Here is a 13,990-nt window from a genome sequence, read left to right on the forward strand (position 1 = left end):
CTGGTTTGGAGAGGCACTGATAAGGAAAGAGACCCTCCCCAAGGTTGCCGGAAAGGTGACAGTCATGGTGCAGCCAGCTGGAAAGAGTTAGCTCAGCACTCTTCTAATCTGCCGGTGTTCCAGCATCAATGCACAGTCCTCTGGCTGTTGGTCATGTGGCCACACCTCCACTGACCCCAGTTCAGCCACCTTCTAACTTCTTTCTTTCTAACCGTTCACTTGCTAACGTCTACTCGGCCGGTTCCAGGGCTAACCTCACCCATCCCGGTTCACCACAAGCTCTTATCCTCTTCCTCCACCTAAAAGAGGCACCCCCATGCCTGGAACACTCCCTGAACTCCCCAGGGGACGATCCGGGATGGCATCGGGTTTGTGTTATGCTTAGAATCACAGCCAAGAGTCTAGAGGAGCCAATTAAAAATAACAACAGAGTTTACTGATGGAGATGAATTCAATGGGGTGTCAGCAGGAGAGAGGGAGCTAGATTTCTAGGGCTGATAGTTTTCACCCTCTGAAACTGGGGAGCAGAAAAGAGGGTGTTACTAACCAGAACCAACTCTACATCGCTGGGATGGCGGTGAGGCTCCAGTCAAGATTTCTACAGTACTTGGGGTTGGCTGTCGTGTATCCTGCGGTGCCCTCTCTCTGACCAGCTTGGCTTTCTGTTGCAATTTACTACTGGAAATTCATTCTTCCCCAATCAGACAGTTCTGCACACACCCGCCTCGGGTGGAGTCCGAGGGGCACCTCACTCACACAAACAGCAGAGCAGAATTTAGCTCCAATTCTTCCTTTAAAAGGACACGGCTTTATTTGACTGCATTACACATGGGCCACAGAGGGCTGTGAGAAGCAGGATCCTGAAACCCCTATTATCCCGAACGATTTCTAGGCCACCCCCCTGCCTAATGCTGAATGCTGTTATCCCCATTCTGCAGATAGGAAAGTAATGCACAGCGAGGCTAAGTGACTTGCCCAAGGTCACAAAAGACATCTGGAGCAAGCCAGGAGCATGAAGCTAGATCCACCCGAGCCCTAGGCTACTGCTGCAACCACTGGGCTGGCCTAGTTTAAATTGATGCTGGCCATCACTGCTCAACCACTGCTGTATGTACCACACTGGAGCTGGGTGTGAATAACCATCATGCCGCTGATTTAGTCCAGCTAGCGATCTGGCCCAACGCACCTATAGTCACTGCATTTCTTTTAGTAACACAGACAGGAGCTGAGAGGCGAGGCTGGCCTGGCTGCCCATGATGCAATAAGGGAAGGGGCGACAGATGACAGGAGGTGGTCCCAGCAGGATGCTGCAGTTAGACCACATCAGGAAGGAGAGGAGGAGGGAGGCTAGGCCGGCTTGTTGTTGGTTTGTTAATTTTTTTTTCTTTGTTGGGAAAATGGTAATTTTAATTAAAAGGCAAACGAGCGCTCTGGAAATTGACTTGAAGCACAGAGTTATTAAGAAGCTGTTGATGCTGTGAATTATTCCTCCCTGGGTCGCCCGCCGGGGGAGGGCGATTAGATGGGATCAGCTGCATTAATGTCCCATTTCCGTGTGTGCAGGGAAAGGAGAGGACTGGGACAGCAACCCTGAGCAGTTCAGGCCGGAGGACGGGCCCCACACATGCTCCCAGCTCCTTGGGGAAGAGGGGAATCTCCTGTCCCATGGCCTCAGCGTCATTACTCAGCACAGCTCCAGGCCCAGCCACCTGGGGGCCTCCAAACACTTTGCCAACGGGACTCAGCAAAGCTTCCCACTGCCCACTGGGAAGCTGAGACCCACCCGGCAGCTGGCTACACTGGGTCAAACAGCAAGTTGGGGACCAGAACCCAGATCCTAACGCCAGCTGGCCTGAAGGGGCAGCTGTGATCACAGAGGCTGACCTCCTGCAACACACAGACCAGAGGACTTCCCTGAATTCATTCCGGTTCAAACCAGAGCATCTCCCTTCGAAAACCAGCTCCTCTTCATTTCCAAATGGCCAGTGATGGAGAACCCACCCCGCCCCACTGGAGGAAGTCGTTCCAATGTCCAGCGCCTCTTGTGTCCAGTCTGAATATGTCTCGCTTCAACTTCAAGCCATCAGATCATGTCAGACCTTTGCCTGTGAGACTGGGGAGCCCACTGTACCTATTTGTTCCCCATGAAGGTGCCTCACCCTGTAACCTGCCTTTGTTAGGCTAAACAGACTGGGCTCCTGGAGTCGATCACCACAAGGCCTGCTTTCCCAGCCTTTAATCGCTGCCTTCCAGCGTGCGACTTTAACCCTTCCGGTGCTGATCCCCAGCCGTCTCCGAAGGCCGACCAAACAATCTCATAACTCTCCCCGGCTCTTTCACGTTCTGCAGACCGGTCGAAGGTGCCCAATGATGGAGCTGCCCGAGGGGCTGGCTGGCCCTGACCCTCTCAGATCAGCGTCCCAATGAGGCAGCGGTTTAAGGGTACACAGCCATGCTGCACAACCGCAGAGGGCAGAGAATTAAAGAAACTGCACTGGGAATCTGAAGTCCTTAATGGGAACATTCCCAGAGTTAAAATGTGGTTAATGCCCCGGCCCTTATGAAAGCAATAGGAGGGGTAAATGTTTCAGAAGCCTCTCAGTCAAGCGCCCCTGGAGAAATGAGAACGTCGGTGCCTGTGCCTTCTGGCCTTAAAGTCTGTGACTCTATTAATCAATTATTTGTCCTGCAGTAGCGCCTAGAAGTGCCAATCCTGGAGCAGGGCTCTCCCACACTCGGCGCTGCACAAACACAGAACAAAAAGACAGTCCCTTCCTAAGGAGCTTACAGTTGGTATACAACAAGAGATGGACACACACAGACAGGGGAGTGGAAGAAGACAAGGAGACAATGCTAGTCAGCAGGATAGGCCATGATTCTCCCTACACCAGCGGCCTAGACACTGTCCAGGTTAGTAGCCATCACAGCAAAGGAGGGACTGATGCTGATTCTATTTGTGCTGTGTTAATGCCCACATATTCAGATGGAGATTGAATCTCCATTATGTCGGGTGCCATACTGAGACAGGCCAAACAGATGACGGAAGGATTATTCTTATCTGTGCTGTACATATGGGGAAACTGAGGCACAGAGCAATTAAGTGACTCACCCAAGGTCACACAGGGTGTCTGTGACAGAGCTGGGAACTGACCCAAGGTCTCTTAAGATGCTTTCACCACATGTCATCCTAGCCGTTCACACAGATCTCATCATTATCCACAAGCACAACCAGCCAAGTGGGGTCAGAGTAAGACCTTGTCCCATACTCCACTGCTCACATTAGCCTCCACTGAAGGACTGGGCCACTTAGCAAGCACCATGGGCTGCAGAGGTATCAGCTATGCTGCTGCGAAGCTGCCAGGGCCCTTCGCCCAGCTCCCGGACTGGGATTTAAGCGTGCTGGTAATAAGGTGCAATCAGTTCTTGATGGCCTTTGTTCATTTCTAACCAATTACTCATTCCGGCCAAAAGGAGGATCTGCCTTGGATGAGAACAACGTGAGCGCCATAAAAAAAAGACAGTGAATTTAGCTGCTTCCTAAATGGGACACCAAGCCACACAAATCAGGTGGCTTTTAATTACTGAAATTGTTAAAGAGCTGCTGGGATGAAAGGGAGCATGAAGTGGAATTTTTCCACCCGACTTCCCTTTCCATCGCACTTGCCACCCATGACCAGCACAGGGCACTCTCAGCTTGCCAGCTCCTGCTGACTGCCAGATCTAGGCATCTGCTCTGCCAGTGGTCTGGGGCCAGGTAGGCAGCTGATGAGCCTCTTTGGAAAGAGGCAGATGCACGCCTTGCAGCAGGGCTGTTAGAAAAACGTAGCAGGTCTTTTCCCCCGTCTCTTTGAAGTACAGGCCGACGGGGCTTATTAGCAAGGGTGCTATGAGCTGGTCAGCACATGGCTTGGTTGGAAAACGACTTGTTTTCCACCACGCAATTGGCGGGTGGATTTTTCATTTGGCTTCTCAGGTGGCTGGAGGAAGTGGGGTGGGTTTGTTCAGCCTCCTCGCGTCCACAAGGCAGCCGGTGGGCATGCAGGGTTGGCCCAGCCTCTGGGCGGGACGATGCGTTACAGCACAGGGACGTGTCACGCCCAAGGGAAGAGACACTGAGCCAATGCATCAATTGGATTATTATTCTTAGGTGTATTACGGTAAGATGCAAGGTGTGTCCACACTGCATTATAAACCCAGGTCTAGGGGACCCGGGCTTGGGGACTCCATGTTGCTAAAGCTTGTAAACCCAGGTTTACAGTTGCTGGACCCGGGTCTCATAGCCACACTGATGCGTCCGTGCTGCACTGAGAAGAACGTCATACTCAGGTCTGCAGCTAGGCCTGTGTCCACACTGCAAAATGACAGGGCTTGGAGCCGAGTCTCAGCAGGGCTTGGGTTTGACCTTCCCCCTAGCAGGGTCCTAGGACCCTTGTCCTGAGCGTTCGCTGACCTGAGTCAGCCTGATCTGTGTGTGGATGGAAACAAGGCTTGGGCTCAAACCTTAGTGTGCAAGGTAGACAGACCCCTAGGATATGTCTACACTGGAGGAAAAAAATGCAGCAGGCAGTCTCAGCGCCTGAGTCAACTGACTCCAGCTCACGTTCTGGGGCTGGAAATAGCTACGCAGACATTCCCGCTCCCCTTGCTGAGTTTCAGAGCCCAGGCTCCACCCTGCACGGGAACCTCTACACGGCTACTTCTAGCCCCATAGCACGAGCCTGAGCCAGCTGACCCGGCTCTGAGACTCGCTGCTGTGGGGAGGGGAGGGATTGGCAGTGCAGCCGCACCCCTGCAGACCTCAACTGAGGGTGAGTGTGATTCGTGGCCACTGGGACCAGGATTCACTGCTCTCCTAACCAGCTAGCCCCACTCACACGTCAGGATAACGGGCTATATTACAAGTCAACAAGCCGTCTGCACGGACGACACTAAATAGTATCCCGCTGTCCCGTTGTCTTCGATGTCCCATCCAGAGGGCAGAGCTGTGGACTAGGGGCCAGTATTGCTTCTGCATCCATGCACGTGGTCCTTTCCTTCTTTCTTCAAGGGCGCAGCAATGCAAAAAACCGACCTCCGCTCTCAGTGTCCCACACAGACCCAGGGCAAGCCTAGGCACAGTGACATTTCAGACAGGCCCCCAAACAACTAGCCCCAGCGCAGCGGCTAGGTCACACTCACCCCATCTTATGGATGGGGGAATTGAGGTGAGAAATTGCCTGAGAAGGTCACACGCTAAGTATGAAGCAAAACCAACGCCTGCCCTAGACACCAGGCCTAGATTCAGTGGCTCACATGCTGTGCCCCCGACCAAGGACTCAGAACAGGGGAAGACCCCAGCCCACAGCCTCCTCTCCAACCTCTCTCCAAGGGTTGGACTCTCCTCCCACTGTCTTCATGCAAGGAGGCCTGGCTCCCCCAGCATTTTGCTGGCTTTGCTTGTTGCACCTCCAGTCCTTACCCACCAGTCACAATCAGGTTCACTGTTATTTGAGTTCACTACATCCAAGCAAGCTCAGGTGTGTCGACACCTGCTGCATCTGTGACTGCCGTGTAGACAGATCCAGTATTGACACTAGTGCAGCTACAGAAGCGGCCTAAACCCCTGAGGAAGCAAGGGGTGAAGTGTCCGGTCCCGCCGAAGTCAACAGCAAAACTCCCATGAGGACTTCAATAGGGCCAGGATTTTAGCCAAGGCTTTAGTTAAGATAAATACAACGAACGAAGACTGCATGACGCTAGCTGGTGTGTCTCATTTCTGGATCTACCCTTGAAGAGAAACGAGGCAAAGGGTAAGAAGCCGCGTGAGGAGGACTGTAGCTCTTACCTCCCCTCTTTGCAGACATTCAGAGAGTGAGATCACAGAGATCCGCACATTAGAGATTGCACAAAGCGGGACCAAGGCGTGTCTTTTGCCAGCAGACACAGCAGCACGACGCGATGGATTTGGAGACACATTATTATTATTTAAAATCCTAGCCCCTGCTCCTGATTGACAAGAGTCTAATGCAGTTTTCAGTTAAATAAATAAATAAAAAGTTCAAACTTTTTGCTGTAGCCGTCCCTTCGCCAAGCAGAACACCCAGAATGCTGGAGGCCGACAGACGCCTTACAAATACAATCTATTATTTTGACAGACCCAGCAGGGGTTGCAGCTGAACAGACTCCGGTGAATTTCGCTTTCTTCTGATTTTTGTTTTAAACACTCTCTGCATTGCACATTGCCACAACTGCTTGGCTAAGGCTTCTGCCTGTTCACATGAAGCCAACTGGAGCTAGAGGTTTCTCTCTCTCTGTATCCCCTCTGCCCTCCTCCAGAAGATCCCCACACAGAGATCCATCAGCAGCAGTATCGGCCACAGGACGGGCCAACCAGAACCAGCCCTTAGGACAAAAGCCCAGGAGAGGGCAATTATAGCTGGGAGAACTCAAGACGACTTTTCAATCAGGGACTCACCACTGACTTGCCCCCTCCACCAGGGAGGGGGGATGTGGTGGCTTTCGTGGAACAGAAATCCAGGCCTATCCCCATAAAATCCCACATTCCAGGCTCTTCCCCCCACATCAACAAGTTGCAGATGCTGGCTTCATATTGCCTTAATATCTGAAAATACTGTTCCGGGGTACCTGCCCTCAGGCTTCCCACGGAGTGTAGCCGAGACCAGTGAAGGGTTTAGCACCGAGTGACACTGCAACAGTTAGCTGAGAGTTTGGGGGTGGGGAGAGGGAAGGGGAGGTGAAACATTAAACATTCAACAAGAGGGGCAGGGGGGGACACTCCCAGCCCTCCTCCCCCCGATATTTACTAACCTGGTGACTTTAAACAAAGGGAACAGAGTCCTGGCTTCTTTCCACCTGCAACTCGATGGAGCCCTGGTTAAGGACAGGAAAGGAGGAAATTCATGAATGAACACGACCCAGAAGGCAACGTTTGCCAGGGATGGAGGGGTGGAGAGGATAAATGAATAAATCAGGTTAAACGGAGAGAAAACACAAGAGCAGCAGGAGAAAGGATCTGATACTCAAATAAAATCAGTGAATGACGGGAAGGAGAGAACGACTGTAGTTTTACAGTATTGCATCTTGTGCTCCCAGCTCATCACCGACTACTAGTTATGAGCGGGCAAAGACGATGGCACACGTCTGCACATACACACAGAACATACATGGCACCATTCACACGCCCAAGCCCGGGTGGAGAGATCCATTTACCACTAGTCACACAGACACGACTCTCACGCCTGCCAGCTCCCTCCTCCTGTCCACACACAGCGAGCACTGCTCCCTCACATAGGAAAACCCTCGCACACGCACACACTACAAACAGAAGATCACTACATGAGCTGGGGTTCAGATGCTCCATTGGCACATCAACAGCCAGTCAATGGCCTGCTTTGATCCCTTCACACAGTCGCAGCAAGGAGTCACCGAGCAGGCAGTGGGCCCGAAGACACAGCCAGGCCCGTGGAGGAAAGCCAGGAACCTATAAATGCAGCTCTCTGGTACTCAGAAGGGAGAGGTACCAGCCTGAGACAGGGCTCCCTATGCAGTTACTACAGGGTTGGATCCAGATGACTTCTCTTGGAGCTCCTGCTTTTCAATAAACCCCAGTCACACTGTGCCTCTTATTCAAAGCCTGGAGGATTCGAAGGGAAAATAAACCCAAAACACAGGAAAACATTGTTGCTGGAGCAGATGTCCCACTCTGCCTCTGTGTGTGTGTGTGTGTGTGTGTGTGTGTGTGTGTGTGTGTGTGTGTGTGTGCACGCTTGTGCACAAGCGCTTTGGGGGGGTGTACACACACACACATATATTGGGGGACCAAGGTTGGAAACACACAAACTCTCCATAGGTGAAGAATAAACACCTTTCAAAACTAGGGTCCAGACAGTGGTGGATTAACAAATTTGCCATCCCTAGGCCCTCAAAAAAATTCCGCCCCTCCCCCCCCCCACCAGCTCATCTCCACGCCCCTGTGGCAAGCCTGGGAGGGAAGGGGGAGAAGGGGAGTTGCGGCGTGCTCAGGGGATGGTGGCGGTGGACCGGAGGTGAGCTGGGGCGGGGATCGGTTCCCGGCCCCCCACCCAGGTTACTCCCCTTGCCCGCAGGCCCCAGCTCAACCCTGCTCTGCCTCCTCCAAGCGCGCTGCTACTCGATTCTCCTTCCCTCTCTCCCTCCCTCCCAGCACTTTCGCACGGCAAGCCTGGGAGGGAGGTGGGAGGAGACGGGCCGGGGATTTGGGGCAGGGGCAGAGTTGGGGAGGGGGTGCGAGGGAATTTACCGCCCTTGCAAATTTGTTGGCCTAGGTGATAACATGCCGCTGGGTCCAGACCTCACCTGGCATAGCTGATATGACTCCACTGAAACCAACAAGGCTGTCCCGATTTACACCAGTGGAGGATCTGGCCTCAGGCCTTTTTTTTTTGGCAGTGGGGATGAGGGAATCACTGAACCCCCAACTCCGTGGTTAGGGCCCAGACACATGCACACTGGAAGTCAGCGCTTGCTTTTGCAAGAAGCTAATGAAACGGCCACACGCCCTGCCTTACAGAGAGGCACCAGGGACCAAATGGCTGCAGATCCGCTATTAACCCCAGGGCACAGTGGTGAGCAAAAGAAGAACTGAACTGAGAGGAAAAACTCCCGGCTATGAGCACAATTCGACTGCCACATCCCCGGAGGGGAGACTATGACTAAGCCGCTGTCACAAAACATATCAGACAATCCCCCACTCCCTCAAGGCCTGGACAAGCTCTCTAATAAATCCTCCAGCTTCCTCTCCCTTGGCCTCCCTATCAGCCCCAAGGCTGAGCAGATCTCTTTCAAAGGTCCTTCTCCAGCGGAGAACTCGCAGGACAGTGATGCTCTGGGAATCCCCACAGCGGTGCCCCAGAAGGCACGGACCATGGAGATGCCCGAGTTGGAGCTGGGACATGGCTGAGCCTAAACTAGCAGCCAGAAACTGCTGCTCACAGAAGGCTGCGTCTGCCTTCCCCACCATGGGGGTTAACTGTCTGCCCTGGCGCACGCGTGGGGGACACACGGTCGGAATGGAGACGATGCACATTTCAGGACAGGTGGCATTACACCTGCCGGGTTACAGACACCTGGCTCCTGCCATCTGCAGAGCCGGGCATGGTTATCATCATGGCAGATCCCACGGCATCGCCACCAGCGGGAGCCATCATGCCGCAGGCCCTGCTCTGCAGGACAAACTCTGCCTGTGGCTCCCGGCAACCACTCAGCAATCGCGGCCTTCGGGTTGGTTTTCTGATCCCCGTATTGTTCCGAGCTGGTCTCTCCCTGGCATGATCGTTATGAAGCAAATGAATCCTCAGAGTCAAGCAGGCTCTTCTTTAAACTCTGGGTGGGTGTATTTAGGGGTGGGCACACACACCCCATCTGAGGATGGAAACACGGCACAGGAGGGTTAAATGCTGAGTCCAAGCCGTGCCAGGCGCATGGGACACACAGCCCCAGACCTCCCTTTGATCCTTTGTGTTTAGGGACTACGGAGGGGGGGGGGGGCTGTTGTTTTCTTCTCATTTCTGCACGGTTCGAGGCTGTGTGGCTCGAGGGCGAGGGAGGGGGGAGGCCTCGGCTCTCACAAGAGCCTCATTCTTTAAGGGCTGGCAGTGGTATGGGGCGGGGGCTGCACCCAGCTCCAGCTCCGCTCGCCTTGTGCATTTCTGCTGTTGCTGCTTGACAGTCTACCCCCCTCCCTTTTGATCCCCGCTGTCCTCGCAGGGGCATCAGTCTTTCCATCGCTGCCTTTCTGGGTCATGGCCCTGTGGGTTCAGACAAGTGGCAAAACAGGCCAGGGCCTTCTCCGGGAGTCCCCTCCCTCCCACAGGAATGGTGTAACCAGGCCAATGAATAGAGCACGGGGAGGATGATAAACCCCATTTACCGGGACAACATAAATCAATCAATCTGTGACATTGAGTGAGACCCGATCTACACCACAACCAGAACCAAGCTGATGCCATATATGTTACACTGGCAGCATAGCCCAGTGGGTAGGGAGTTGGAGTGGGACCAGCTAGGTGCTAATCCCCCCTCTGCCACTGACCTGCTGCATGATCTTGGTCACGTCACTTCCACTCTCCATGCCTCCATTTCTCCTTCTATCCTTCATGGGCCTTGTCTATTTGGGGCAGGGCCTCGGATTGCACAGCACCTAGCCAAATGCCCTGGTCTCAGCTGGGACCTCGAGGTGTTAACGTAACACAAATAATCAGAAAGGTTCTAGAGCAGAGCTGGGAGCGCCAAGGCTCGGGCCAGGTTCTAAACATTCCAACTTGGGTCCCTGCCGGTCAGTCCCTAAATAAAAGCAGCCGGATTTTTCTGAAAGGTGCGAGTCCCTGGGGATTTCAGCAGAAGTTGTGGGCACTCATTACCCCGGCAAAAATTAAAGCCGTTCTGGTCCATAACAGCCCAAGTTTCCTCCCTTTTCCTACCTGGGCCAGAGGCAGGGAAGGCGGGGTGGGACTCTGGTTACAAATCAGCAACTAATTAAGTCCATCCTGATTGAGCAAGGCACTTCAGCCCACACAAGTCCCATTATGGGGTGGCCACGCTAGGCAAAGGAGTATGTTCTTAGTATGTGCTAGTTAACATGTGGGAACCAGCACGGGGTAAAATCTTAGTAGAAACAAGGCAGTTGTAGTTTTAAACCGTTAGCAGGTCCAGGTAAACGCTAGGTTCTCCCGTAGCCTTTACCTTGACCTGCTATAACGCGTGAAAGCTACAAACCGCCTTGTCCTCACTAAGATTTGACTTCAGGTTAATTAGCAGCTGTTAGATAACAAGGTAAGAAGACAAGGCCATGGATTTCAATAGGACTTAAGCAGGTGGATGAGGAAAGATTGAAATATCCACATTGCTTTCTTCTTTGATTTCTTTCCCTCTTCTTGCAGATCCAGTGGAAAGGAAATAGAGCGAACATGCGAGTGAGAGAAAGGAGGAGGCATATGGGGGGAGAAATTGCTAGCTTTCTTCACCCCGTAGAGACCTCAGGAACCATTAAAAACCTCTCTGAGACAAGCATGTGCTTAAGTGCTTTGCTGAAGCAGGTCCTCTGTAGGCAAAGGCAGGGTCCAAGTTAAATCGTGTTAGCTGTGGGTTATTGCTGGAGTTTTCATTCTTGGGATGAGGGCAATGGGGTTAATTCGTTCTTGTAATTTTTTGCACACAATGTCAAGGACGGTCAGACCTTGGCTGATCACTGGTAAGTAGAGGGTAGTAACTGGAATAGATAAGCATGGAGATGCCTAATTTTCATGCATCCAGGTTTCAAAACATTGCTCTTTTCTACCCTACAGCTTTTTTATAACTGGGTCCTGCCTGGATGAGGCTGTGGCCACAGCATAGGTGAGACCTCGCTGGGTCACACCAGGAACTGGGAGAATCCGGGCTCGTGAATGGATTTTGCAAAGTAGCGTGTAAACAAACAAAACACAATGGGGAAAAAACCCCAACCAGACAATGGGAACAGCTCCCTAAGCGTACCCTGCTCAGTTTTGTAGGTCAGGTTTAATCATTAACAGGATAATGTGCTAGGAGAGTAGTTGCAGCTGTCGTAGTTACTACAATAACACTTGGGCCCTGATCCTCAAAGGTCTTTACCTTATAGCCCACCACTGAGATCAGGGCCCTGTTGCACTGCAGGACATACATGCACATGCAAAGAGACACCCCCTGCCCCAAAGAGCTTACAGTCCAAACACACTCTACCAACAAAGGGTGGGAGGAAAGAACAATCATTATCCCCATTTCACAGACGGGGAACTGAGGCACCAAGAGATGAAGGGACTAGCTCGAGGTCACCCAGGGAGCGAGTGGCAGAGTGGGATACTGGACGGAGTGCTCCTAAGCCCATCCTGTGCCTTTCTCTCCCTGACTTTGCAGCAGGAATGGAGTGACACAGCCCTGCCCCTGCTTTCAAACTGTTATGGATCTGTGATGGCACGGGGACTCATAGTGTGTGTGGCGGGGGGACAGGGGATGAACTCGTTCTGGTTCTTGGCTGGGGAGGGGAAAGGAGAGACGGGTCCAGGAATTTCCAGTTTGCAGTAATGCCACCGTGCCCAGCTATTGCATCTTTCAGCCAAGGGTCTCAAAGAGCAGTGCGGTCACAGAGGTACCAAACGGGAGTCAGAACCGGGTTCCAGGCTCAGCTCTGCCACTGAGCCGCTAGGTGCAAGTCATTTCCCTGCTCTGTGCCTTAGTTTCCCCACTGGTGACACGGAAAGAACATGGATTCCCCTTCTCGGAGGGCTTGGATCCGAAAGGAAGAGGGCTAATAATTGTGAATGAAACGTCACCCCCCGGCCCTGAGTTATTCCTGATTGAGAAACAGACGCGCAAAGAGGCTGAGTGACTCACCCAAGATGATACAGCGATCCAATGGCAGCAACAAACTCAGGAGTCCTGGCTCCCAGCCCTCCTCCTACGGGCCCTGATTCAGGAAAGCACTGAAATGCACGTTTGCCTTTAAGCAGGAGTGCAGTCCCATGGAAAGGTGTCGCTGGATCACGGCCCCAGTCGCTGGGCTGAGTTTCATCGTTCTGCAAAACTCCCCTCCACGACGACTGCCACGAGGCTGCGACCCCGAGCTGAGGCAGCTGGGCTGGGCTCTGCATTCAGCCTCACTATCACCCCCACCCCAAAGTGCAGGCAAAGGGGAATTTGCCCACGGACAATCATAAAGCAAATGTCAGGGGTTTCTGTTTACCCAAATACACAGCAGGAGGCCGATCTGAGCTCTGGACCCCTGCCTTTCCACGCAGCCCCACTGAGCCACAAAGCACAGCCTGGGTCTGACCGGGGTGTGGCAGGAGGGAAAGGGAAACAACACGAGAGGTCCCGAGGCCTAGGCAAGCCCCCCATTTTCATGGCCCCTGCAACCCAGTGCTCGCCTTAGGGAGAGGTGAGTCCCCGGCAGCAAATGGCGCAGTCGGGACCTGCAAGGGCTAATGCCAGGGAAAAGGGGCATGTGAGACATGGGGGCTGGGGGGAGTGTGTCTAGTGGGGCAGCATCCGGGCATTGTTCTTCATTCCTCCAGAGAAAGGAGGGATGTGAGAGGAGGGGGGGACTCTCCTTCGCAGCGTCCTTGAGTGTCCTTTAGAGGCTTTGCTTTTCACGCAGTGCAGCGGATGAAGAAAGACTGAAAAATCCCAAATTGTTCTCTGATTTCCCCACCCCCAGCCCTATACAGGGAACAGAGAGAGCGCGCAAGCGAGCAGGAGGCGGGGCGTGCGGGGGGAGCAATTGCTGACTGTCTTCACCCTGTGGAGACCTCGGGAACCATTAAAAGCCCTCGGAGAGAAATCAGCACCGCAGCAGCCAGGCACCAGGAGAGAAACACTCTGACTCTGAACGAGTCGCCAGCACTCCCTCCCGCGGCTGCCCACCCAGCGCTGCGAGGTGTCTGCTACGGGCGCTTCGTGGCTGCACTGGGAAGGGGGCATGGAGAGCCGATTGCCCCCCCGCCCCACGCAGGGCTCCGGTCAGGGAACGTCACATGGGCCCGCTCACACTCTTGTGCAGCCAGAGCACGGACTGCAGGCCCATGGCTACAGTGCTACCCAATTCATGTTGGTCAGTCTCATGGTCACAGGATTTTAAAATTCGTAAATTTCATGATTTCAACTATTTAAATGTGAAATTTCACCATGTTGTAATTGCTGGGGTCCTGACCCAAAAAGGAGTTGAGGGCGCACAAGGTTCTTGTTGCAGGGGGTTGTGGTACTGCTGCTAGCAGCAGCGCTGCCCTCAGGGCTGGGCGAGTGCAGAGCGGCAGCTGCTGGCCAGGAGCCCAGCGCTGAAGGCAGAGCTTCCGCCAGCAGCAGCGCAGATGTAAGGATGGCATGGGATGGTATTGCCACCCTTACTTCTGTGCTGCTGCTGCCGGCAGGGTGCTACCTTCAGAGCTGGGCGCCTGGCCAGCAACCGCTCTGCGCCCGCCAGCTCTCAAGACAGCACAGAAAT

The 13,990-nt window shown here is 53.5% G+C and overlaps 1 protein-coding gene across 1 annotated transcript in view; it reads right to left on the bottom strand.

Moving 5' to 3' along the window:
• Window positions 1-13,990, bottom strand: part of SRCIN1 (SRC kinase signaling inhibitor 1) — a 176,938-nt gene that overhangs the window by 134,995 nt on the left and 27,953 nt on the right. The window contains 1 exon segment of the mRNA XM_050935301.1: window positions 6,808-6,870. Coding sequence (XP_050791258.1) covers window positions 6,808-6,870 — 63 coding nt within the window.

This window comes from Gopherus flavomarginatus, chromosome 25 (assembly GCF_025201925.1).
Source record: "Gopherus flavomarginatus isolate rGopFla2 chromosome 25, rGopFla2.mat.asm, whole genome shotgun sequence".
Taxonomy (NCBI): Eukaryota; Metazoa; Chordata; order Testudines; family Testudinidae; genus Gopherus; species Gopherus flavomarginatus.